This window comes from Lepisosteus oculatus, chromosome 9 (assembly GCF_040954835.1).
Source record: "Lepisosteus oculatus isolate fLepOcu1 chromosome 9, fLepOcu1.hap2, whole genome shotgun sequence".
Classification (NCBI taxonomy): Eukaryota; Metazoa; Chordata; class Actinopteri; order Semionotiformes; family Lepisosteidae; genus Lepisosteus; species Lepisosteus oculatus.
In genome coordinates, this window is record NC_090704.1 from 45,134,083 (window position 1) to 45,160,292 (window position 26,210).

The following is a 26,210-nucleotide window of genomic DNA, read 5'->3' on the forward strand; positions in this document are numbered from 1 at the left end:
AACAGCCGCCAACAGTGGAGTCAGGTCTGCTCGAGTGCTGAATCAAGATTTTGTGTCGAACACACCGATGGACAGTGTGAAACAATCTGTATGTACAGAACGATTCCGTTAATTGTTGCATACAACAGACCAGTTGATTGTAAGGTTTAGTATGCGGGTCTGGGCAGAAGTGTCTAGTTGCTACCAAATTCTTCTTGTAGTGATTGGTAACAACCTGGCTGCCTTGATCAAGTATGGGGATCTCACTTGCTGCCCTTCCTGTGTGCTTATCCTGACATCGTTGCACTCCAACAGGGCATCATACCTTCTCATGTTGCTCGTTGTGACAGCAGCTTTCTTACTCAACAGGCCTGAGCCCCAGTGAGCAAGTGCAGGATGGGACAAGCTGGTACGAAATGTGGCATCCAGGGCTCAGAGACCAGTGAACAGGCACAGGCTTCTCCAGGCTCTGTGTGAGGAACTGCACAGAATCTGTCAAGACGGGATGATATGGAGCATGTAGCACCGATGTAGAGCTCATACTGCTTCCAGCAGTGGCCACGGATGCTTCTGGCCTATGATGTTCACACCCAGAGCCCCTGTTGATCAACCCTGCCGATGACAAATGTCGACCAGTGCAAAGAACGTGCCTATGTCATGTCTGTGCAATACAGTGTCCGTGTACTTGCTGCCAAACAGATGCTCAGGCAGTTTTCTTCCCTAGTCGTACACCAGACTTTTCTGTGTGAGTTGCTCTGGGATCAGTTTGCAAGGGAAAGGCGCTGGCGTCGGTGACTGGCAGAGCCAGCCTTGGCCATGTGTGAGCAGGCTTGACGCGAAGACTCGTGCTGCAGCTTGACCTTTACAAGAAAGCGTGGATCGCAGGCAGTGGGGCAGAGCCCAGCTCTCGCCTCTCAGGGCTGCACTGCAGAGGAGCAGCAGGCCAGGCAGATGTTCCTCAACTCTTCCTCTTTTTTTTTATAGCTCTTGAGGTATGAGTGTGTGGAGCCGGAGGGCGGGGGTTCTGAAATGTGAAAAGGAATTGAGCGGCGTGTTACATGCCCTGTACACGGAGGGCAAGAGTTTAATCTCAGAGGTGCTACTCTGGATGCAAACAGGAAAACGCAAGCTGTTGGATGACCTTAAAAAAGAAAGGCTCAGCCTTTTTTTTTTCTGAAGAGCTTCTCTTTTTTTCCCCTCTCATTTGTTTTGATTGCCCTGGTGCCAAGTATGACCCAGAGTGCAGTGGCTGTGCAGATCCTCACCTGAGCCGTGTCAGTGGTGGTGGGTGGGAGTATTATATAATTTGCTAGTTAAGAAGGCTGTTGCAGATTGCAAACATTTATGCCCATTAATTATTAGATGCTCCACAGCCAGACCTGCCTGGATAAGGTACATGATTGAAAGGAAATTAGCTTAGTGTCTAATGACAGTTTTGATGCAGAAGAGGGCTTTCAGAACTGTGAGATGTGAAGAACAACTTTTTTTTACCCTGGAAAGACTTAACCAGCATTCTCTCTGAAAAGAGCCAAAATGTCACCAGAAAGCTGGATTGCTGCCGTCAAAATGCAATTAACCTCTTTGCCTCGGAGGAAGCTTGTCTGATTTGGCAGAAATTGCATTTCTAAAGAGGCTTACATTTTTGAGAGACGTGCCCAAAAGCAAACAAAACAAAAACATTGATTTCTGGTTTTTTAATTAAAAAACAATGTCATTAAAGTAGCAGATCTAGAATCTGAAATGCAGTAGATCAGAAGAAAAACTTTTACACAGGACTCTGTTAGCATACTGCTTGGATCACTTTCTTGTTGGTGGTCCCTGTGGAGCAGGAGGAAGAACAGTCCATTACCTTTTCACCTGGAAAAAACATGAACGTGGCTCTGGGCTGAAAGTGAAATCCCTGCTACCTCTGCCTGCTAGAAACATTTATCAGAGCAGAAAAACATGTTTTGGTCAATTGTAAAATTGTATTCACCGTAAGAAATAAGAGGATAAAAGTTTCAGTCTGATTTTTAAGTTGCTTCTGCAAGTAAAGATGGTTTGATCATTTTAAGTGCAGCCTGCAAGCGTGTGTACTTCTTCTGATCACTGAAAGGATGAGGCAGTCGGTTAGCTTGACTAGGTGTCCTTGTAGCCACCACATCTCTGCAATCACACACCCCCTTTCGCCTCTCTGCTGGACCTCGCATGCGTTTGAGAATGCGAGTCTTCTGCCTGCTGCCTGTGGCAAAATAACTACCCTGCCCCTTTGCTCTCTTGATAAGATAAGATCACTTTATTGGTCATATACAATTTCTTGCATTAGGAATTAGTCTTTTTCGCTTACCCCAGCTTGCTCTCCATGAGACACAGACAGGGAGAGAAGCTGGGGGTCAGAGCGCAGGGTCGGCCATTGTACAGCGCCCCTGGAGCAGCTGGGGTTAAGGGCCTTGCTCAGGGGCTCAACAGAGTAGGAGTCCTCTGCCGGCTGCGGGATTTGAACCGGCAACCTTCCAGCCACAGGCGCGGATCCTGAGCCACAGTGCCACCGCTCCGCTCCCCCTTGGTCCGGCTTCCTGAAAAAGACGGGATCACTTGGCGAGTTTGGCATCTCTCCCTCGGCGTCCTCTCCGCGGAGCCCAGGTCCGCTGTCCCTCTCCTTTGCTGACGCCGGCCTCTCTGTCTCCGTTCGTCCCCACAGGTTCTGCATGCAGAAGAGTGCCAGGCTGGTGCCCGGGGTGACCCTGGACCTCATCGAGAAGTAGGTGGCGCTGGGTTTTTCTGCTCAGCGCAAACTCTCGCAGTCGCCGCCGCTCTCCAAGTTCGAGTGCGTCTTTGAGTGTCTGTTTATTTGACCCTTTCAGCCCAGTTTGGAAGTTTCTGCAGCTGCTTTGTCTTTGTTGTTATGTATTTAATAAAGCACAGGTATATTTTATTCCACAGCTGAAAGTTGAGTTCTGTCACAGCGTAGCTCCAGGGGAAGGTTAGGATGATTAATGTTTATTGTTTCTTTTATGCAGAGCGGATGGAGAGCCTGTTTTTGTGTAAGAAAAATAATTCTGTGCCGTTTGTCAGTACCTGAAGCTGGTAATACACAAGGGAGAGGGGGAGTGTTGAGTTAATTGTATAATTACACTGTGCAGGGAGTAAGTAGTGACCCTGTATACAGTCCAGAAGTGTCATTTCAATGAAGTGTTCAGGCCATATTTAGGATTTGTGTTGGGGGCGGGGGCTTTGAGTTTCTTTCCTGGTTGTCATCTTTAATTCAATTAAGACATTCAACTGAAGTAGCCTGGTGTATCCAAACATCTGACAGCTACATGAACATAAAATTAAGGCCCGTTTATTTATTGTTATTACCTGTCAGGAGGAAAGGGCGTGCTCTGCTAAACACACGACTTTGCAGATTTCTGAGTCGGCCTGACCTCTCATCTGTACTAGAGTTAGTTCTCCCTTGCTGTTGAAGTCGCAGCTGGGTAAGATGGAGTGTGCCTGCCGAGCTCCTCTTCAAACGGAGGCTCCCTCCTCCCGCAGAAGGCAGAGAAAACTACACACTGGAGACTGAAGCACAGATCCCGTCCCAGGCTTTAAACAAGTAATAAAAGGCAAGCAGAAAGGCAGAGGAAAGAGGAATGCCTTTGAAACTAGGGTTTTGTTGTTCCCCCAGCTCACTGAATTGAGAGTATTTATTTCGTCTTGAAAGATATTCTTTAAGCTTTTAAGTCAAGAGCATCCTCTATAAATCGGGGATTTCCCTCTTTGATATTTGACAGAAGGCACCAGAGGGAAAAAAAATGGCAGAAAAAAACTGAAGACAATTGCAGGAATGTAAATGAATGAATAAGTGTTGTGAATCTCACAGTAAATGCACTATTTTAGTTTTAGGCATGGGACACTAATTGTTAATGTAATGTTGCACCGTGCAGTTCATTAAAGTGCTGGTAATTGTTGAAATGAACTGGTAGGTGTTTTTTGCTGACGGAAGTCAGTCTTGGTTTTCAGGAGACTGGTTCCTTAGTGAGGTGCTGTGTCAGGTGTGATACATTCAGGGTCAGCGTGCACTTTTATGGGGTGTATACCAGTGTTAACGCTTGGAACCGAGGTTTCACAATGGACAACTGTACTGAACTCCTGAGGTATTTTGACTGAAGCCTGTTTTTGAGGATCCCTTTACCTTCAAAACCCTCAGGCACCTCAGGGGGAAGGATAAGGGGAAATTCTGCTGCAAAGTGCCTTTTGTAAGTCATAAGCGGAACCTCACTGATTCCCTCCTCCCCCTCTGCCCTGCGTTTAAGGCGGCAAGTGGGTCCGTTCTGAGTCATAAATTGTCAATGAAAAGGTGGAGCGGATTTGAACTACAGGAAGGAATCAAGCAGCCCTCAGCAGGCTGTGGGCAAGGCAGGGCACTGACACCACGTTCCACCGCAAACAGAGGCTCGCTCCTTGCGCGCCGCACTGGCGAAGGAACAGTGCAGGTCCTGTCCCGCCCCCCCCCCCCCCCATGTCGTACTTCCTTGAATGTCCCGTGCAGGCTGCCTGACTCAGGGCTCAGAGGGCACGTGAACGTGCGGGACATGGACTGGGCCCAGACTTTGTGCCCCGGGGTCAGGAGTTTCATCCATACAGAACATGCCGGCAGTGCCAGAAGGTTCTGTTTGTTCAGACATGATGGAAGAAGATGGAAGAAGTGGGAATGAAGAGATGTCAGGTTCTGCCTTTATTATCATTTTTTTTTCTTCCCGTCCTTTATGATCTAGCAGTGCGTGCTTGCTGAGCTCCCACTGCCAGGGACTGGTGTTTGCACAGCCTCGGCACATCATTAAGGAATGTAATAACTGTGTCAATTAACACTCAGATTTGCATAAAGCGCCAATAAAGGCGCCGTGATGAAGTGAAAATGATAAGAATCTTAGAAGTTTGAGAATATCAACCTAACAAAGATACATGGCTCGAATCTGTCATCGTGGAACAAATGAGTTTGAAAACGCCATGCTCTCTCCGCAGAAAGGCCGGGAAACTTTCATCCACGAATGTAAACCGATTAGTCTTTCATTTCTCCTGGGAGGAGAGATGCAAGTCATCTGTGCCGCCGCCTGCCTCCACGGCAGTGTCTAGTGTTTTGACCTGATGAGTATCTGAGGTTTGCGATCCCTGTGTTTTGAATCCGCTGCTGTGCTCAGTCATGTCAGCGAGTTCTGCCTCTGTCGTGCCGGTTTGCTCTTTCCAGCACTGCTCTGTGTGCCTTGCTCTCTCAAGTCCATTAGGATGATGTATGGCAGCCAGACACACTTAGTTGCACATGCTAAATCAGCACCTAGAACATTAAGCAGCTAAATAAGCAGAGGAGAGATAAGGACTGGAGGCTTTTAGAAGTGTAACTTGGATGTTTACGATCCGCTGTGCTGTCCAGGGTCCGTGTAATTTTTGCCTGTAGCTCTTTTAATGTTGCCAGGTTTTTAAAATTATTATTCAGGTCTTTATCAAACAGCAACTTCATCCATTAATTTTTCTTTCTTGACATGGTATGCTTTCCCCACCCCCGTTGCGCTGAGAGCTTATAACCTCGGATGGAAGTGGAAAAGGGCTACATGTTCTCTACAACCCTTTGCATCCCAAAAATATGTGGGGCTGCGCTGTTCTTGTTTTAATTGCATGCTTGCATGTCAGCCATGTGAACCCCTGGATATGCACAGCAAAAGTTGCCATGTCACTTGCAAGGACACGTACAAAAATGTTCAGTTCTTTTGGACACTTTACACTTCATGACCACTGTGTCCTTGTGCATCTTGAGGAGAAACTGACTTCATTCCTGGATAAATGAATTGGCTATCCCCATTATTTTTAAACTTAGAATACTTTAAATACTTGCAAGATCCTTCTATTTGCAGTTTTCTTTTATGACGCAGGAGGAAGGTTGTGTGCATTGCATGTGCTTTAATGTGTACGTTCCTGTAGTTTAACTTGCTGTGTGGGAGAAAACAGGAGTAAGGGCTGGGCCTAAGATCTGGGCTTTGCGGCGCAGTGCAGATCAGATCCCATGACATCCGGGATTTGTTAACGCATCAGGCGAGAATTGTTATCTCAGGAGAACCTTTTAAATGGCTTGCAGGAAACGTACATAGACATTTAATTGCAGATAATATCCAATAACAAAGCTTCTGGGTTTTCTTAAGTCTGTGGACAACCACTCGCAGGATGTAGCCCTTGCTAATGTTCCTGGCGGCAGCAATTAGGGACACACATCCAAGCCAAGGAGTGGCTTCCCTTGCATGAAAGCTGGACGTTAACCTGCGCAATTTTCCGGGACCGACGCAGAAATCCAAGGACACTACAGCTGTAGGCCAGCGATTACCTGCTGCGCGGGGATGGGGTTGGTTTGTCCCACCAGCTGCGGGCTGGCACCTCTCGGCGTGAGGGGTTCACCGTGTTGTCGGCCAGGGGTCCCAGGTGGTCCACTGCAAGTGCTCTTCAGAGAGCAGGTTGACCCCCGTGTCCTATGTCTCGGCCAGGAGGCCGCTGGGACCGGGATTCCCTCAGCGGTGACACAGCTGGGTTTGGAGGCTGTGGCACGGACAGGCCACCCAGCAGGCTCCCCCAGTCTTGCGGTGCCGTAAGTGACAGCTGTGGCAATCGTCTCTTCCTTGCTAGGTCACAGCTGTAATGCTTCTTTGATTCCCCGTTGCCGAGTTTTTCCCCCCGAAGGGGCAGCAGTTTCTCTCCCCCTCTTGATGATGAGAATGATCAAGTAAATTTAGCACTGTTATTGTTTTATAGCCGTCGTTCATCGATTACACGCGCAGTAAGCCAGTAAAAAGTATTTCTATCCAGACGACTTCCGAGGTAAGGTCTCATGCCGAACAGGAATGTGTAATGCGCACACTCGCGTTTTGAGATAAATATTGAAGAAACAAACCAAAGTAAAAACAGAGTGATTATTATCCAAAGTGTGGCCTGGAAGAAAATTATAACCTGCCTGCTGATTCCATCACTAAAGGAGTCATATTTACTTATCATTTGTATGGATTGTCAGTTACCCAATGTGAGAATCCTGCCCTGAGCATAGCGGATCACTAAGATGCTGTACAGAAGATTATGCCTCACGCTGCTGGACAGCCCACTGCGATGAAATCTTCTTACGATATTAATAGAAGTTACGTTGTTCCATGTCCTTTCCCCCTTACGCCCAGCAAAGTCACCTAAGCTAGCAGAAGGTGGAATAGATTTCCTACTGCTTGGAGGGAGGTAACTCCCTTTTCTGTCGGCACGAGTGACGCTGCTGGCTGCCCAGGTTTCATCAAGGTATCCAGACACATCAGTGATCAAAGGATTCAATCAGCTGATGATGGAGGTTTCAGTGATATGAGCCTTGTTTGCCACTGACAGCCCGTCTTATCTCAGTTGCCTTTTAAGTCATTCTCTACTTGTAGTGATGATAGTATTGTTCTTTTGCGTGTAAGTCGGCTGTGTAAAATAATGCCAGGAAAGATAAAAAGACTATATGGTAAAGCAGTGTGCTGTAAGTGATGTGGGCACACTGGAGAGCCCATTTACACCAAGGGCTTACCTTTTGGCTCCTGGCATCATTAAAACGTGAGTCGCTGAAGCAGCTCCCCTTCAGTAATTGAGGGCTATTATTCAGCTTGTTGAAGCAAGCTGACCTTATCACTGTACTGCTGTGACTGCAGCTTTTTTATTATGTGTTTTTTGCCTTTCATTTTCCTCTTAAATGTTCTGTCCTCCTAAATTCATTTTTTGCCTTTTCTGTTGAAGAGCCAAGCAAGCGGCATTCTCTCCTCTCTCTGCTTGTCTCTCCTCCTTCTCCTTCTCTTTCCTCATTCTCTCTCTCCTCTTCTCTCTTCCTCCTCCAGCTCTCTCTTTCCTCATTCTCTGCTCCTTCTCCTTCTGTCTTGCCTTTCTCATCTCCTCTGACACTCTCTGCCCTCTGTCTTGTCCACTTGATGGCCTCTCGTCTCCTGCTCACTTCTTCATCCACAGTGAAGATAAGTCAAACGTTTGCCTGGTCTTGTGCTTCCTTTGTGTTTGCTGTGCTGTTTCTGCTTGGAGGATTGCTGGGCTGTGAAGTGCCAAACAGAGCCATTGGTCAGTGGTCTGAGACTGGCCAGTTTCTGAGCAAGGGAAGTGATTGGTTCCATAAGCGAAAAAGTAAGAAGCAGGATGGGTCAGGCAGGCGTAGAGCAGAGCATTACCCAGTGATATTACCCCCCAGTCTGGGGGGGCCCTGCAATTTGGAGGCCATGTGGTGAAACCTCTGGCCTCTTACCCATCATGCCAGGGGTTTCAGCTGGTGTTTTGGTGCCAGAATGTTGTGAGCTCACTTATAGCATTCCTGGGTAGGTGAGCATCATAAATAAAATTTGAGCATAAAAAAAAGTGATGGATTTATTTGAACTGCACATCAGGTTTAGAGGAAATATTTGCAACACTCTTTTTTTGTGACAGTATTGAATGTATCCCAGTACAGTAGTCCTGCTCCTAGGAGTAGAGTATCCAGTGGGGCTTGTGGTAGAATGGGGCACATAAAGAAGTGATGGGAGGGGATGTCACGGCTGGGCGGCTTAGTATTTGGGTGGGGCAGCAGTGAAACAGCCCGCCGCATTCTCTCGCTGCAGAGGGTGGTGCGACACTCAGTACGACTCCCCGCTAAAGAGCCAAAAGTCCTGCTAGTGAGACTCGTCAGGGGAACTGCCAGCAGAAGTGTAAAGCACAGCAAATGGCGCTCTCAGCAGTCACTCGCGTGGAAACGGAGCCTTCCTCCAGAGACTTGCGGTCCGTCGGAGTGTGGGGTGATTTTTTAATGTGACATCTTCAATCATGTTGGTCTTGAATACCCTCTCCGTGCCTTTAATTCAGACCAGTCTCTCGTCCTCTGCTGCACACTCTCTTCCTCTCCTCTTTGCTCCTGCCCCCGGTCAGTTTTTACTGTGATGGCTGCTCCCAACACGTCCCTTGTCCCATAGCTCAGTGGTGTTGAAACCAAGGTCAGAGGCCACAGTGAAGTGAGTGATCTGCCCAGTATCTACATGGTATGGAACGCTTGCAGCATTATCCACCTGTAGTGGGTTTACCCACCTTTGGTTTGTAGTTAAATTCTGCAGAATTATTGTAGCCTTTGTTTTACAGACACATTTAAGCTACTGAAGCTCAGCAGGTGTGAGCCTGGTCAGTACCTGGAGGGGAGACCTCCTGGGAAAAAACTAAGGTTGCTGCTGGAAGAGGTGTTAGTGGGGCCAGCAGGGGGCGCTCACCCTGTGGTCCATGTGGGTCCTAATGCCCCAGTGTAGTGACGGGGACACTACTGTAAACAGGCGCCGTCCTTCAGATGAGACGTAAAACCGAGGTCCTGACTCTCTGTGGTCATTAAAAATCCCAGGGCGTTTCTTGAAAAGCGTAGGGGTGTAACCCCGGCGTCCTGGCCAAATTTCCCATCGGCCTTTATCAATCATGGCCTCCTAAAAATCCCCCTCTATGAACTGGCTTCATTACTCTGCTCCCCTCCCCACTGATAGCTGTTGTGTGGTGGGCGTTCTGGCTCACTATGGCTGCTGTCGCATCATCCAGGTGGATGCTGCACATTGGTGGTGGTGGAGGAGAGTCCCCATTACCTGTAAAGCGCTTTGAGTGGAGTGTCCAGGAAAGCGCTATATAAGTGTAAGCAATTATTATTATTATTTAGCTTCACTACAAGATTTTAGGATTTAGAGGACTTGCTGCAACTATTCTGACACCTCAAGGACACTGACAAAGTCCAACAAAGACTTTCCGAATGAACAAGTTTAAACTACAATGTAGGGCATTTATAAGCAAGAATAGCAGGCACATCTTTTCATTCGAAGGGGTGTGGGAGTTAGGAACACATTTAGGGTCTGAGATGAGTTTAATTGTAACGAAAATGGGCAAACTGAAGGAGACGCACACAAGGTGTATTTCATAATCCTCATATAAGCTCATAATCCGCAGGGCGATACTTTATCGATGGCCTGATGCCGGAGCTGTCACTTTTATACATGCAAGTTTATTGAGTCTCGCATCTAACCGCTCATTTTAACGAAAGCGCCGTGACTTCTTTGAAACCCCGCCATCAGTCATCGCAGCTCTTTTTGTTATTTATAGGCGTGGTGTAAAAATCTTTTCACTCGTCGTTCTGCCGCGGTTTTTTTTACGCAACGCTGGATATCGGAATCTGTTGTCGTGCGGCCCCCCCGTGGGGTCGCGGTGCTGATGAAAGGAGGGATGCCGGATGCCTCCTGCGGGCTGCTGTCCCGTTCCGGGGTCGGTCTGATCGCAGACGCAGGTTCCCTGGAGAGCTGCACCAGGTGCAGTGCGCCTTTATGCCAGCCTGGCGTGATGAGAGTCTCTTCACCCCGCCGCTGATGAAATCCCCTCCTTGATGTGATTTTGCTCTGCGTCTCCAGTGCACGACTGCCGTAGTAGTCCTTGCGTAAAAGCCAACCACTGTCGTCATGGTTTTAGCGTGTCATGAAGCTACGTACGTCGCTGACCTGCTTTATGTGTGTCGGCTCGTCAAAGGCAGGATGAGGAGCGTGTTTTTTAATTAATAATCACAGCTGATGAAGAGCTGAAAACGTTTCATACCAAGTCCTTTTCACTCTCAGATCAGATCTTTCTCTGCTAATACTCATTTCTGCTTTTAATCACTTGAGATTAACAGCAGTTTTATTTATGACTCATTATATATATATTATATTAAATTAGTCTGTCTTCTGGAATCGGGGGGAATCTTATTGAGAATGACCTCTTTAAATGGCTCCATAAGGAAATAACAATGGACGAAAGCCACCCATTTTTCACTGACCAAATAAAACATTAGCAAATGAAGCTAAATTGTGTGTATCTGCTGCTCAGGGTAGGTGTTGCAGGTCGGCCCTGAAGCTATGGGGTGTTGAAAAGGTTTGAGCTCGGGTTAACGTCACAGCCACTGATTTAATTGATGCCACTGTAATAGGGGATGGAATTGGAGGGATCACGGGCAGCTGTTGCAAGTCTGCTGTCAAAATAACAAGTTTGATATCTGCCGATGGCAGCCTGCTGGTGTTCGCATCAGCAGGGGCTGCACAGTATTTCTCTGGGACTGGCTGAAGTGGAGCTCTGAGGGAACAGCTCCATCCCCGATAGAGGCCCAGGTGAGCCTTCAGCTGTTGCCCTGTTGCGTTGGCAGGATCCCCGGCCGGCTCAACGACAGGCGCACCCCGCTGGGAGAGCTGAACTGGATCTTCACCGCCATCACCGACACCATCGCCTGGAATGTCCTCCCCAGAGGTGAGTCTGAGCCCCCAGCTCCGCTCCTGGGTTTGATCTTGGGATTGTGGGCTGGTCTTGGGTATGGGATTTTGGGTGGGACTTGGGTTGTGGGGGGGGGGGGGGCGGTTGGGTTTGGGATTGTGGGTGGGACTGAGTTGTGGGCGGGTCTTGGGTATGGGATTGTGGGTGGGATTTGGGGTTGTGGGCGGATTTTGAGATTGGGATGTGGGCAGATCTTGGTTATGGGATTGTGGGTGAGACCGTGGGCGAGTCTTGGGGTTGGGGTTCTGGGTGGGACTTTGGATTGTGGGCAGATCTTGGTTCTGGGATTGTGGGTGAGATCCTGGGCGAGTCTTGGGGTTGGGGTTCTGGGTGGGACTTTGGATTGTGGGCGGGTCTTGGTTATGGGATTGTGGGTGGGGCTTGGGTTTGGCGGTCTGGGCGGGGCTTGGGCCTGGCCATTGTGCGTAAACCAGCTCTCTTGAAATCTGGCCCATGAGGGCCCCCGTTCACCAAGTCTTGAAATGTTCTTTTAAGCCTTGTCCGTTGGCGACATAGGGAAGGAGTGTAGTTAGAATTAAGAGTTCAATTACCCAAAGACGAGCTCCGCTAGAGTGAAAAGAGTCTGTGGCCTGCAAGCAAGGGCTGACCTGGAATAACGCTAGTATAGGCAAGCCTCTGGTACTGAATGTTTCAAGCCTGTTTGAGATTTCACAAGAGCCAAGAGAGCCGTGCAACTGGACGTTTCTCTCCCATTCCTGTACTGCAGAGGAGCCAGTGCCCTTGAGCTCTCTGAGCAATGAAGGCAGTGAAAAAAGGAATCCTGTGACCTTGTAATCCTGGAGTACTGAGAGCAATAGCTAAGAGCAGCAGGATTCCAGTCCTTAATCTGATTGAAATTAAACTGAAGATACCTTCCTTTTCTCATTTGCCAAAACAAGTCCTGCTATTGGTTACTGATTTATAATCAAGACTGTTGATTTGTATATTCGTATTATTAAAACAACAGTTATTGGCTTATTTAGGATAGGCCTTGCCTCAGATTAAATGGGATTGAGGTCTAGTGGTTTTTAGAGGGATGTATATGTTAGAGCCGCTTGCTGCCCTTGACTCAGTAACTGACCCACTCCCTCATTCACGATCTGCTGTCACCTGCTTCCTCGCTCACGTTTTCTCTCCTCCTGGGGACTGCAGGGCCTGCAGTGCCACAGCTGGCCAGATGTTGACAGTGCTCTTTATCACCGCAATGCCATCAGGGGTGCAGAAAGCGCACAGGGCTGAAGTGAGAACATACTGTACATATTTTAAAATTTGTGGCATTGAGCGAGAAGTCTGAATATACTGAATATTCACGCTTGCACGTCTTTTGTTGTAGAAGTTATTTTCCCCGAAAACCCTCAGTGGGTCAGTGCTGTCGCTTTGCAAACATGAATCAAGATTTATATCTCTGTGGCTGATTTCCTCTGATAATCCTCATCTAGGGATTGATGGTAATTAATCACCAAGCACTGCAAAATGTGTATAATCACGGCACGTTCTGTATAATCCCCATCACAGACAGATTAAAAATTATTAAAATTTATTGAAGAATTAGAACAGCAAACATTCAGCACACTAAAGTGTATTAAACAGATCAGAGCGCAGATGTGGTCAGAATTGTTCACAAGTCTGCAGTTTAGTACAATAAGATATGGTACAGTTACTTAAAACGCAAGGTTTTAGAGCAGATACTGAACAGTTTTATACATTAAAATCTCTTCAGATGCACTTGTGCTCCAACCAGCTGTTCTCTCTTTTTGCCTCCCTCTCATTTTCAATGTCCAAACCTCCTCCTCTCACTCTTTCCCCCTCTTCCCCTCCCCCCTCTCTTCCTGTAGACCTCTTCCAGAAACTCTTCCGCCAAGACCTGCTGGTGGCCAGTTTGTTCCGCAACTTCCTGTTGGCCGAAAGGATAATGAGGTCGTACAACTGCACGCCTGTCAGCAGCCCACGCCTGCCCCCTACCTACATGCACGCCATGTGGTAAGACATCTCACTGTCGCCTGGGGAATCCATGCGCCTTACCTGGTCTCCTGTCTTTGCTCTGTCAGAGCCCATGGTAACAACCATATGTGGACTTACGGTTCCCAGCTGGTGTAGTTATGGCACACTCAATGTAAAGCACAGCAGCATGCGTAAGAGTACTTCCTCAGAGCCTGATGGTACACCTTGGTGAACCCAGATATGGCGAAGTCTTCATGATGGTCCAGGATCTTGCTGGGATGGTCCCAAAATATGAAGGCATACCTTTTGACCCCTCCTTTGGGTCAGGACTCACCCCCCCCCGTGACTTTGCCTTTCCTAGAGGTTAGGAGCAGTGTGTCATAATCCCCCCATTCACATGGATCTCAGCCATGCCAGGAGTGAAGACTGGCCCTGCTGAGCTCTGTGACTTGGTCTTGCATTCCTGCTTTGCTTTCATGTGGGTGAAAAGAAGATCCTGCCTCTCTTTTGTTAGTTTAATTTTTAACATCTGACTCTTTAATTACAGCCAGTACCAGAAGTGAAAGGGTTAACTGTAGGTGGCAGAATTCTGTACTTGCGCATTCCTGACTCAGTAATCTCATAAATTAAATTTTACAGTCAAATTAAGTGCCTAAGGATGCTGTAGAGAATACATTGTGTGAATTAGGCTGTTATTGTATTATTGGTGTCTATACGTGCTAAATTCGAAGCTGCCTGCTATAATTATCACTGTTGAAAATGAATGTTACTATTTAATATTTGTAATGTTATTTTGAAAAGCTCTTTTCAACACTGCAGCATTCATTCCCCGGCTCTGACTCTCTCTCTCTCATACATCTCATAAAAAGGTCCCATTACATTTCCTCAAACTGTCATTTGAATTTAGCAGCAGGGCATTAAAGTGCAGTATACTTTCTGTCATCCTTTGAACAAAGGCATTTTCTCTGTGTTCATTTTAAACGAATAATAGCAAGTTGTTTTCATTCTCCGTTTTTTAGAGAATTTTTAACGCATGCAGCTGTTCGAGCAGGTTAGTGCTCTGAGGTTTCAGCATGTCTCCGGGGACAAACGTCAAACTCTGAAATCCTCGGCTGTTCACCTGAGTTAGTCTTGTGGCCGTAAACAACATGCAGGCGAAGCAGCTGTTTGAAAGGGACATCAACAGTAGTGTAGTGTTTGTGTAGTGAATTTGACCATTTAAATTGGACCATTCCAGGAAAATGGCCCAACACAGAAAATAGAGCTGGCTAGCCTTTCGTCTGGGAGATGAGCAGTGCCCTCACTGTGGGGGAGTCCTCTGCTGTCTGAAGACGACAAGACGTTGCTCCTTTTGAATAGGCAGGAATATCGGGATAGTGCTGAGGAGAGGGGCCTCTTCAGAATTAATTCTGAAATACGAACCAGGGACCACAAGTGGAAACGGAGTCACAGTGCGTTCAGAGTGGAGGGCAGTCGGCACTGCTTAACACAAAGGGTTGTGGGAGTCATTGTTTTTGAAGCTGATACCCTGGCTTCTTTCAAAGAACCGCTGGATGAGATCCCCAGATCAATTAGCTGGGAAAAACTAACCAAGCTACATAGTCAGTTGGTTGCGAACCATTCTTATGTTCAGAAGGATTTATCTGAAGGTGCTTTGGCTCGAACAGAGGGAGAAGTCGGAGTTAAACTGTGCCGTAGCTTCGGTTCGTTTGCAAATTTTTATTTTATGCGTTTTGTCTTCCTCCTTCAGAGTTCAGACAGCAGCTCATGCGTAGTGAAAGACCAGCAGGATGAGGGGTTCTTTGTAAGCGCTGCGGGCAGCGTGTTAGGGAGTGCTTAGCCTGCAGAGCCTGTTCCTGGTGGATGTAACTGGGTGCTTCTTCATCACCTGCTCCTCTCGTCGCAGCAGGTCGCTCAGACACGGAACTCGTCCTCAGGCGGCGAGCTGAATGAACCACGAGCACCGTCTGATGTTCCCTTTTTAAAAACCCAGTGGAATTCCATTTTAACACAGCCAACAAAATCTTGGCTGCACAATGCCATTGTAATTGGATTTGCCTGGGAGCGGACAGCCTGTGGCCTTCCACTCTTCGCAGCATCCAGCCTGCACTTTCAAGGCTTAATTGACCCTTAATTGCTTAATTGACCTTTAATTGCTTTAATGTCCCTGCTGCTAAAGATGGTTTCAATAATCGAGAACCGGTCTGAATAGAGCCTTGCAGTGGTGTGAAAAGAAAGTCAAGTTTGTTTGCCCTTGTCCTGATTTATGGCTTGGCAGACCTGCTTATAATCTCACACTGTGAGTAGAGTTGATCTAAACTCTCCTTTTCTCTTTCACCAGGCAGGCCTGGGACTTGGCAGTCGACATCTGTCTCTCTCAGCTGCCCACCATCATTGAGGAGGGCACAGCATTCAGGGTGAGCTTCTTAACGTCTTGGAAATCACGGTCCAGGGGTCTCAAATCCTGGCCCTGGACAATTAGAGTCTTTCGGTTGTCATTGATGCTTGTCCTATTGGTTGCTGTAGTTCAGAGTGATCTTTAACCTGTTATTGAAGATAAACTCCCTCATGTGGTTGGTCCATTTCAGTTTGTCTGAGTGTGCTAAGAGGGAAACTTGTGTAACAGGGCTCACTCCTCTCCGCTTGGCGCTCTGGCTGCGGGGAGGAAGCAATCGGGTGCCACAGTTTAATCGCTAATCTGTTTGCACAGCCTTTCTGTGTACCGGGGCTGTCTCTTAATGCATTGAACTTGTAATCCTGCAATGGAAAAAAAAGAGGCGGTTTAGGAAGACGGGAGTTGTGTGCTCAAGATTACCCGCAGTTGTGTAACAGGCCATGTGGGGTCTCCGTGCTGCTCTGTCCTGCCTGCCATGTGCTTCTCTCTTCTGCAAGATGATGTCAGAGCCATGCAATTGAAGCCACTCTTTTCCCTGTCTGTGTGCACTGCGGGGTTTGCTAGCGTGGAGCCCTGACGTGGAATTAATACACTTACCACACAGCATCCCCATTCAAGATGAGATCAGATCACTTTATTGACCATACACAGTTTCTCTTGCATTAGGAATTTGTCTTTTCACATACTGCAGCTTGCTCTCCATGAGACACACAGACGGGGAGAGAAGCTGGGGGTCAGAGCGCAGGGTCAGCCATTCATACGGCGCCCCTGGAGCAGCTGGGGTTAAGGGCCTTGCTCAGGGGCCCAACGGAGTAGGAGTCCTCTGCCGGCCGTCTTCCAGCCACAGGCGCAGATCCTGAGCCACAGAGCCACCGCTCCGCCCCAAAGGGCCCTGGTGCAGATGGTCACGCAGAAAGCTCTTTGTTCCCCATCAAGAGTGTCCTGTGGGATCCGTGGGCAGTGGTGCTGCTCTTTGGGCAGGGCTCCTGTACGTGTGGCAGGGCTGTGCGTTCCGCTCAGCAGGGCTCCCTTGCCAGTGTAGAAATCCAGAAGGGGCTCGGCGTGGCTGTAGCTGAACCCTTTTCCCATGGTTGTGTGACGAACTGGCCGCAGGGATGGCGGCTCGCGTCGCCATCCTCCCTCCTGGGCCGGTGTGCAGCAGAGGTGCGTCAGCATCTGCGCGCTGCAGAAAGCCCAACGAAATAATGAACAGCTTTTTGAGAGTTCGCGCACATGAACTCTTTCCCGTTTGTTCCCAGCTGTAGTTTCTTTCGAAGGGACGTTCCCCTGAGTGAAATTATGGCACTGCGTGTTTTAGAGTGCGTATTGAGTATCTGAGAAAAGAGTATTAGTCTGTGTTTAATAACTGATGTTCAGGATTACAGTAAGAAAAAAATGCTCCTATCCTATGGTAAAGAAGCTTTATTAATAAGGTTGGGAGTTAACATTTATTGGCGAAGATTTCTGTGGTGTATTGCTGACTGTTTGGTCCCTTGTGGGGCGAGGAGAACTTTTTCAAATTCATTTACTCAGTTGCTGGTAATATTACTGCTGCAGTGCTGTGAGGGAGGTGGGGGGGGTGGGGTGCATGAAGAAGGATTTAATTTAATCTTCAATAATGGGAAAAAAAACAGACCAGCAAAAAAAAAAATCAGGCAGTCAGTGAAGAAACTGTCAGATCCAGCCAGAAAGAGCAAGAAAGATGGCACAGGATTGTGACACTTCGCTGCCAAAAAACAAGGAATCTTGGGGTGTTATTTTGGGATGAAGATATACTGTACAGGTGATGGAGAATGTGCTGTGTGCCGTGTTTAAAAGAATGATGGTCTCTCTCTCTTTCTCCCTCTCTCTCTGTTTAACCATCCTTCCTCCTTCTGCCTATGTGTGTGTGTGTGGCTCTCTGCCCTTCCTCCTCCTGCCTATGTGTGTGTGTGTGGCTCTCTGCCCTTCCTCCTCCTGCCTGTGTGTGTGTGTGGCTCTCTGCCCTTCCTCCTCCTGCCTATGTGTGTGTGTGTGGCTCTCTGCCCTTCCTCCTCCTGCCTACGTGTGTGTGTGTGGCTCTCTGCCCTTCCTCCTCCTCACACCTGCCTGCCTTTGTCTCTACAGCACAGCCCCTTCTTTGCAGAGCAGCTGACAGCTTTCCAGGTGTGGCTGACCATGGGTGTGGAGAACAGGAACCCGCCTGAGCAGCTGCCCATTGTGCTGCAGGTGCGTGGGGGCCCTGGGGCGGGGGGGCAGGGGCCGGGTTGACGGGGCGAGAGTGGGAGCGGACAGGGCCCCACAGTAATTGTGACCGACGACTTGTTTCTCGCTTCTCGCTTATTAACGGCCAAGAGCAGCTCAGGGTTAGAGCGAGGGTGCCCCTGCCCAGCTAGTGGGCAAGGGGTTCACCGACTTATACGGGGCACTTGGGATGCGTTGCGCTGGGTGGGTGGGGGTCAGTTCGGTCAAGAGGAGGTTTGTGTGGCGTCACCTTGGTGTGTCACATCTGAATCCCTGAGATAAAATGAATAGGACAGTCTGTTGTATTACAGTTGTTTTTCATATCTCTGTGCTACTTTGTGTTCTTTAACAATGAGACACTTTCCGAGCGGGAAGGTGGTATTTTTTTCTTTGAAATGTGTTCCCTAAATTCAGTCTTAAGTCAGGATACAGTACTTAATTTAGAAATACAGCTAACGTCGTTACAAAAAGTGTAGGGCTTTTGTTCTTTTTGGTGTTTTGGCGACAGAGAATTCTTAACGATGGGAAAATTGTTCCCTCCTGGCCTCTTTCGAGTTTGAAGTATTTGAAACATTCTGTTCAGTAAAGACTTCACTGATTTCGTTTCAGATCTTTAGAAATATACAAGCAGATCTTAGGGGGGTGACCTGCTCAGATCTCAGAAACTAAGCGAGGCCGGGGTCTGGTTTTGCTGGGATGGTAGACCTCCAGGGAAAACCAGGTGCTGTTGTAAGGGGTGTTGGTGTTGGCGACTGGTGGCACTCTGCCCTCTGCACCAGAATTTTCCATGTCTTTCTGATTTCTTTTTATTGTCCCAGAAGGGGGAATTCGCCTTGCAAGAGGGTAAAAGACACAATACAATCCATTTAGCACAGCATGGACCCATTAACCAATAAGACACATACAAGTGTGATGAAAAAGAAAAAATATATATAGATAAGAAAGTAAAATGCACAATGAGTTGTCCAGGTTCAGCAGGGTGATAGCTGTGGGTATAAAAGAGAAATCCCTGACCTGATAGGAGGAGCTGAAATTCACTGTGCAAGGGCTGGAGATGACAGTGACCATATTGGCCCTCCATGCTATTTGCTTGATGTAGAGTTCACTGCTACGATCATATCGTGCTGGTTGGCTCCTAGCATATTATGCTGTGATCCCACCATGCTGTTTGTTAGAGTATGGTATGTGAAACCTGGCGTCCAAGCTAATGTCCACTGAACTATCCGACCTTCCCAAAAATTCTGCCTTCCATCAGCCAGCGGGGCAGTCTCTCTCTCTCAGGGTACCATGCACAGCCATACCATGGAAGCATTTATCCTGGCGGTGGGGCCGAAAAGCATCACCCAGGTGCTCCGGTATTCGAAGCACTGCGAGATCCTTTGGGATATGAAACACAACACAAATTCAAGCACCCACATTACATGTAAGCTATTATTATTATTACCATCACTGTTGCTACTGCTCGGTCCTTGCCTTTTGACATTCACAACCACAAAAGATGGCAACAGCCTCATGCAGTCACAGTTTTTTTCATCTTACTTCAGCTTACGAGTTACATAATATGAGTTTACATTTAAAAAAAAAATGAACAGTCCATTTTCTGCAATCATGTGGATTTACTGTAAGGGCCCCCTTTTTCATTATATCACCCTCCTCCCACCAGCAGCACATGCTGTTACACGCTGACGTAAACATGTTGACAAATCTGCCTGACCAAGTAATGCAGCCCCGCACTTGAACAGAATATTACTCTGCTGTGGGAGGAGGCTGTAATATGGAAATCTGTGAAAATAATCCATTGATAAGGAGCTTGGAAATGAACAGGGGAGCTGAGAGGAAGGGGATAATACAGACAGGCTCACAGCACTGGTATCCATGCGCCAGAGACTCCTTCCCGGACGGGCTCGAGCGGATCGGTTCTGGTGCAGGACGGAAGCCAGCCGAGGCGTGTAGAGGCTGGAGTGTAGGGTGTGGCCAGCTCACGGCTCACACGCGTGTGGGGAGACAGATCTCTGCTGCCATGTCTTCAGAGAGCTGACAGATGGTTTCTTTTTCACGTCTGATGTAACCAGTCGAGGGTTAAACTGAAAACAAACCTTGTAAAGGATGTTTTCTCCCAGAGGTGAACGTGTTTGATCCATTTGTGTCCCTCATGAAAGTTTCGCATGCTAAATTACGAGCATGTCAGCAGTTTCCCATAGTCCCATATTCAGTCTAGTTGCCCATATCTTTCACATTCATGTGTCTTATACGTTCACCGTGTATCTGTGGCACTTTGTTACAGATCACTGTTCTTTTGCCATGCTAAGACACAGTTTATTTGTTTTTCAAGCTTTCAAGTCTTTACTTTCAATATGAATGTGGCCTTGGCTGGGGTCCTTTCTTGCTCGGCGTCTGCAGGACACCTCGGTGGGAGTCTTCAGACCAGTGCTGTGTGAGGCCGGGCACTGCGCTGGGCTGCGAAAGAGAGCCCTGCCTCACTGCCTTCAGGGCAGTTCTGAGTTAATTTACAACACCTGTGGGGGCAGAGTTCCTCCCGTTTGCATCATTACAGCACTGCAGGGCAAAGCCAGTCCAGACACTCCTTCATAACCTGGCCTGTAGTTCACCTTAATTAATCCTCACAAGTGCCGTCAATTTCAGCTTGTGCACTGCAGCAAAGCCTGCATGTGTGTCCCCTGTGCCGTAAAGTCAAGCTTCGTAATTCTGCAGCGTGAACTTCACTTCGGTGCCAGGATTAAAGCCTGCCTGCCTTCTGGATTTTGAATGTGTGGTTGATGCACATGGCCACACGAGAGTCAGTCTGTATCTTACTGATTGGAAGTACCTCAAATTCCATACATGAGTTTTTTGTTTAAGCAGTTTAAAAACAGATTTGGCATCAACCACACCCAAATTGTAAGATATGGTTTAATTTAATGGCTAATTTAAGATTAGCTCCGAGCCTTTCTGATTTCCGTACTTCGGGCAGGTAAAGGTACAGAGTTCCCGAGCAGCTCTAGGCAGGCCCGCCTTTCCCAGTCGGCTACCGATATGAAGTCACGCGTTCTGCCCGGGCGAGCTGTGCCTGGCTCATCTTGCCTTTCCGGCTAAGAGAATGAGCAACAGCTCTGCGTGGGGCGTGACTTCAAGTGGCAGTTCGGCAGGTTGCTCCCACACCGGCCGCGGGGAGGTCGTATCTCGGGGAGCTTCCTCGCGCCGGAAGCGCGGGGGACCGCGGGTGGAGGGAGCGTCTGGGCCCGGTGCCAGGAGCTCGGATCTCTGCGCGCGGCACTTCCTCCGCTTGGGCACTATATCATTTCAGCGGGATTGACCTGCTTTCTGCTCCATCGCGCATTGATTCCGAGGACGGCTTTAATACCCCCGCTCCCGGCCCGCCATCTGTCTGCTAATCCTGCCGCCCAAAGACACAAACTGCGGAAGAGAATTTCATTCACGGACCTTGAGCCACGAGGGACGTCATCTCCCGCGCTGATGGAATTAAGCGCCGGGAGGTTTTGAAGGTGGACCCTCTCGTAAGGGAGAGCCCCTCGCTAATCTCCTCTGGGGAGGGGGGGGGGGGGGGGTCATGGCCTTCCCTGTTAACTTCCGGACACTGTGCCACTCCGATTATCCCTTTTTAAGGGCGAGATCCTGAATACCCTCTAACCCATCTTGTTCTCTTTTTGCCATCACACCCCTCGCCTCATGGAAGAACAGTTGGAGTGCCACTGCGCAAATTCATTCTGCAATAATACCTCCTGTGCCAAGAAGACGGGCTTTTTTTTGCATTGTTTTTTTAACGCTGTCTTTTTTTTGTTGTTTTCCTCTCTGTGGCAAGTGGGCAGTGCTTAAATGTTTCTCTGCCTCCCGTCCAGAAGCCCAGCGTGTCTCGTGCACGCAGTGACAGCGAGGGCTGCGGTCACAGGCCCAGGCCTTCGCGATGACACACGACAGCATCTGACGCGCTCAAGGGCAGCCGGCGCCGGGGTGTGCGTTGCTCTTAACGGCAGCGTTTTTCCCTCATGAACCATTCGGTTGCCCTCTGCCTGCGAACTGGACAGTCTCATCACAGCCATGACGTCACTATTGTGTGAGCGGTGGACGGTACTGAAACTGTCCTGAACACATCTTGAACAAGGAGATGTTGTATTTCCTCGGTCGCTCCTGTCCATGAGCAATCGATATGCCGTCTAATGCTCTCTTGCCCCGTATTAGTTTTGTCTATTCTTTTTGTGTATCCTGACGTGGCGATGTGATGAGAACGGGCTGGGCGTTTTGGGAACCATGGGAAGGGCTGATCGAGATCTGATCTCTTCCTCAGGTGCTTCTGAGTCAGGTGCACCGGTTGAGAGCTCTGGACCTGCTTGGCCGGTTCCTGGACCTGGGACCCTGGGCTGTCAGCCTGGTGAGAAAGTGCACGTGGCCCGGTCACACATTGTGCCCCTAGAGACTCAGAGCACCCATACAGAAAGCACACTCTTGGTAAACACCCTTTACCACAGGGGACTGGTCCCGATTTTAACACTTGTCATAATCAGGCAAGTGTTATAGTTCACCCTCAACAGTTTTATCGAAATGCTTAAGAAATCAAGTTTAGCGAGTAATGTATATTGTGGTGATTTTAATCAGGATTGTGGCACCCTGGTTCTGAAAGCCCGCAGGGCCGTGTTCATGCTATTTTCACACCTTAAACGAATGACCTTTTTTTAAAAGCTCACGTATGGCGCAAAAAAGCGGGAAGGTGGTTGAGGGCTTTGTAATCAAAATGCAAACACCAGTTTACTTGTAGAACAATGTTCACAGCATATTTAGATTAGATAAGATCACTTTATTGGCCATATAAAATTTCTTGCATTAGGAATTTGTCTTTTCGCATACCCCAGCTTGCTCTCCATGAGACACACAGACGGGGAGAGAAGCTGGGGATCAAAGCACAGGGTCAGCCATTTACACGGCACCCCTGGAGCAGCTGGGGTTAAGGGCCTTGCTCAGGGGCCCAACGGAGTAGGAGTCCTCTGCCGGCCGCGGGATTCGAACCGGCAGCCTTCCAGTCACAGACGCATGTCCTGAGCCACAGAGCCACCGCTCCGCCCCTATTGGTAGCGCACATCAATGCTCTTTAACGGCTGTAATCTCTGTCTCTCCCCAGGCTCTTTCTGTGGGCATCTTCCCTTACGTTCTCAAGCTCCTGCAGAGCTCTGCTCGCGAGCTGCGCCCCCTGCTGGTTTTCATCTGGGCCAAGATCCTGGCTGTGGACAGCGTGAGTGTCGACCTCTTTCCCATGAGTTACTTTTAATATGATCTGGGTGAGCTGGCCATGTGCTCTCTGAGTGAATGTGTTGATGTAAGCCTGTAGAACACACGCTCTCAGACAGTTTTAGGCTCCTCACTTTTGCAGATTCTTCTGCACGTCGCAGGCCGCAGGTCATATCTGTGACCCAGGAAAGCTTTTCAGTAATAGCGGTAGTGTTTGGGTCTCTCTGCCTCCGAGTGCGTTTTGTTGGTGTTTGGCTTGGAGGATCTCTGCATCAGCTCCTTGTCCTTCATGCCAGCCCTTATCCAAGCCCATGTGGGTTTTTGTTTGGGCTACAGGGTACTTCACAACCACCACTAATTGGTTAGACCCCTTAGGTGAGATCAATGCCGTTTTCTTTTTTTCACCACTGTGGCTGATTTGGAAGGAACGATTGAGGTAGAGAGTCAGGAAGCATGTGTGGAGCAGGGGGCTTAGCATTCCTCATCAGGAATTTGCAGAGTGAAGAAAGGCGAGAGGCACCGCACTAAAAATCCGCACCTAGGGTCTGTGGCACAGTTTAATTTCTTTGAAAAGTCAAGAGCCGGGCTTTACACCTCCAGATGAAGATGCTGATAAACAGGCTTACAGGAGACAGTAAAGAGGTCGGGACACAGTCTGTCGGTAGACAGACTTTTTTTCTCTCCCTTGCTCTCCCTTGGCTGGCGAACCAGTTTAAATCTCGAGTCGGAAGCATTCTTGTTTAATGAAGCTGTCAGACTCACCTCCGCTCTCTCGGATGCCTGCTGAGCAGCTAGTCCTTGGGGACTGAAGTGGTGTCTTGAGTGCCGGAGCTGGGGTGGAAGTTTTTAGAGGCCGGGAGGAGGGGGTTGGGGGGAGGCTTTCATTCCGCGGTGCACTGCTTGTTCTGACATCCTGACTTTGGAATGAAATGCTGAATGTTGAATGGATTTTTTTTTGCCTTTTGAATTAAAATACAATCGGCCTTCAGGTAGGGTTGTGCAGGAGAAGGGGAGCTCTGAAGTTCCTAAAGTTGTGCAAGTCTAAGTAGGAAAAAAACTTTATAAACTTTTTTTAGGTGGCAGAGAGGCGGTGAGTCTCTAGTTAAAAACCAGTGGTGGAGGAAACTCTGCTTGCTCCTCGCCTGATTCCTCTTAACCTTGAGGGTTTTTCAGCAGTGCGTAATCTCCAACTCCTCCACTGCGCTGCAGACCCTGTTCTCCTCCTCCTCTGACACATCTCGGGGCCGCTGCTAACTCTTGACACAGTTTTCCCCAATAAGAAAAATAAAAACGGATTATTTCTAACAGATGAGATGCCCTGGCGGGGGCTCTTGGCTCTCACCTTTGATATAGTGAATTAATTCTTTCATTATCAAAGCAGCTCATTCCTTGTAAGGTTCAGGGAGCCAGGTGGGCGTGGGTAATGCCCATCGCAGAGAATGCACTCTGTTCAGAGACACAGATAATTTACTGACACCGTTTAGCCTAGCCAGTATGCCTGTGGAAATAGCGGATCGAAAGCATCAGAGAAAACCCATGCAGACTGAAGGGCCGCGTTCTGACTCTAAACCTAAGATGCCCTGATCAACTGAGGACTCAGGACTCGATTGCTGTCAGGCAGCAGTGCTAACTGGCACGCTGCTGTGCTGCATTTAGAGTTATTCATTTCAGTTCCTTAATCATGCGCTCTTTTGTAGAATACAAGAGCAGTCAGTGTGATAGATATGATAGTCACTTTTCACACTGAGCCAGCAGCTTAACAAGTCCTGGTAACAATTTGAAAAAAAGTGCTTGGATGAAGATGATGGAACAAGTGTCAATAAGGCATCTAATTCACACACTTCGCCTTTGTTTTTTTTATAGCAATTTACCCCAGCATTGCATTCCCACATAAAGTTAAAGATGAGAAATTGTAAAATAAGAACCGTAACGATGCTTGGTCACCACTGTGAATCATTTTAAAAATCCTCAGCTGTGATGGAAGGGCCTTTATAAATGGAAGAACTGCAGCTGAGAGTGTGGGAGTGGAGATGACAGTGCTGCCCATTACTAAGGCAGGATCTGGGCTAGTTTTGCAGAAATGGCCCCAGGCATCAGGTGCAGATTTGCTTGATTCACTGGGGACCATTCCTTTTCCAGTGCCTTGTTAATCCCTTTGGTATTAATCAGCCCACAGGGAGGAGAAAATGTGTTACAGGACAGGCGGGTGTACACAGTGATTCTGTATTCTTTCATCGTCCTTTCCCTTTCTTTCTTATCCTCTCTCTATCCCACTGGGATCTCACAGTCTTGTCAAGCTGACCTGGTGAAGGACAACGGCCACAAGTACTTCCTGTCGGTCTTGGCGGATCCCTACATGCCAGTGAGTGTCAACTGCTTCGAGCTCCTGGAACATTTACAAAGCTTATACTTGTTACCTGTACCATTTCTAAGTAAAGTGCTACTACCTAGACAACAAAACAACATTCAGGTGAAAATGCACAGATGTAGAAGGTCCTTTTTGGGTTATTCGAAGCATGAAAGGATCTAATATCTGCTTATCTGTAGCTCCTGCTGAAAACTAAAATGGGTTAAATGTAAATGCAATACGAGGAGACAGCCGTATCACTGTTTTGTGTTTTCTGTCCCAGGCTGAGCACCGTACCATGGCAGCATTTATCCTGGCAGTGATCGTGAACAGTTATAACACAGGACAGGTGGGTACAGCCTGGGCACTGTCAAGAGGGTCCAGTAGGCACGAGTTGGGCATCTGCTGGAGGCTCAGGAGGTTATGGGTTGGGCACCTGCTGGAAGATCAGGTGGGGTACGGGTTGGGCACCTGCTGGAGGGTCAGACGAGTGCCGGTTGGACACCTGCTTGGAAGATCAGGTGGGGTACGGGTTGGGCACCTGCTGGAGAGTCAGTTGGGTACTGGTTCACCTGCTGGAAGATCAGGTGGTTATGATTTGGCAATCTGCAGGAGGGTCAGTGTTTAGACAGACCTGATTATTCAGCACTTGTCCGGCACACTTCTCTCTTTGAAATGTGTACTGCATGAAGTTTGTATTTTATTTTCCAAAAACAGTATGGTTGAATCTTTATTACACTTGAGCTGTTATTTATGCACCAATAGGGTACAAACTGACAGTGCAAA

The 26,210-nt window shown here is 48.3% G+C and overlaps 1 protein-coding gene across 4 annotated transcripts in view; it reads left to right on the forward strand.

The window, feature by feature from the left end:
• The window catches only part of rptor (regulatory associated protein of MTOR, complex 1), a 143,842-nt gene that overhangs the window by 67,938 nt on the left and 49,694 nt on the right, over positions 1-26,210 (forward strand). For all 4 annotated transcript variants that reach the window (XM_069194603.1, XM_069194605.1, XM_069194606.1 and 1 more), the window contains exons 8-16: positions 2,660-2,719; positions 11,156-11,256; positions 13,116-13,260; positions 15,563-15,638; positions 17,723-17,824; positions 22,143-22,226; positions 22,971-23,081; positions 25,365-25,439; positions 25,708-25,773. In XM_069194603.1, the coding sequence (XP_069050704.1) occupies positions 2,660-2,719; positions 11,156-11,256; positions 13,116-13,260; positions 15,563-15,638; positions 17,723-17,824; positions 22,143-22,226; positions 22,971-23,081; positions 25,365-25,439; positions 25,708-25,773 (820 nt within the window). The remainder of the gene's footprint in view (positions 1-2,659; positions 2,720-11,155; positions 11,257-13,115; positions 13,261-15,562; positions 15,639-17,722; positions 17,825-22,142; positions 22,227-22,970; positions 23,082-25,364; positions 25,440-25,707; positions 25,774-26,210) is intronic.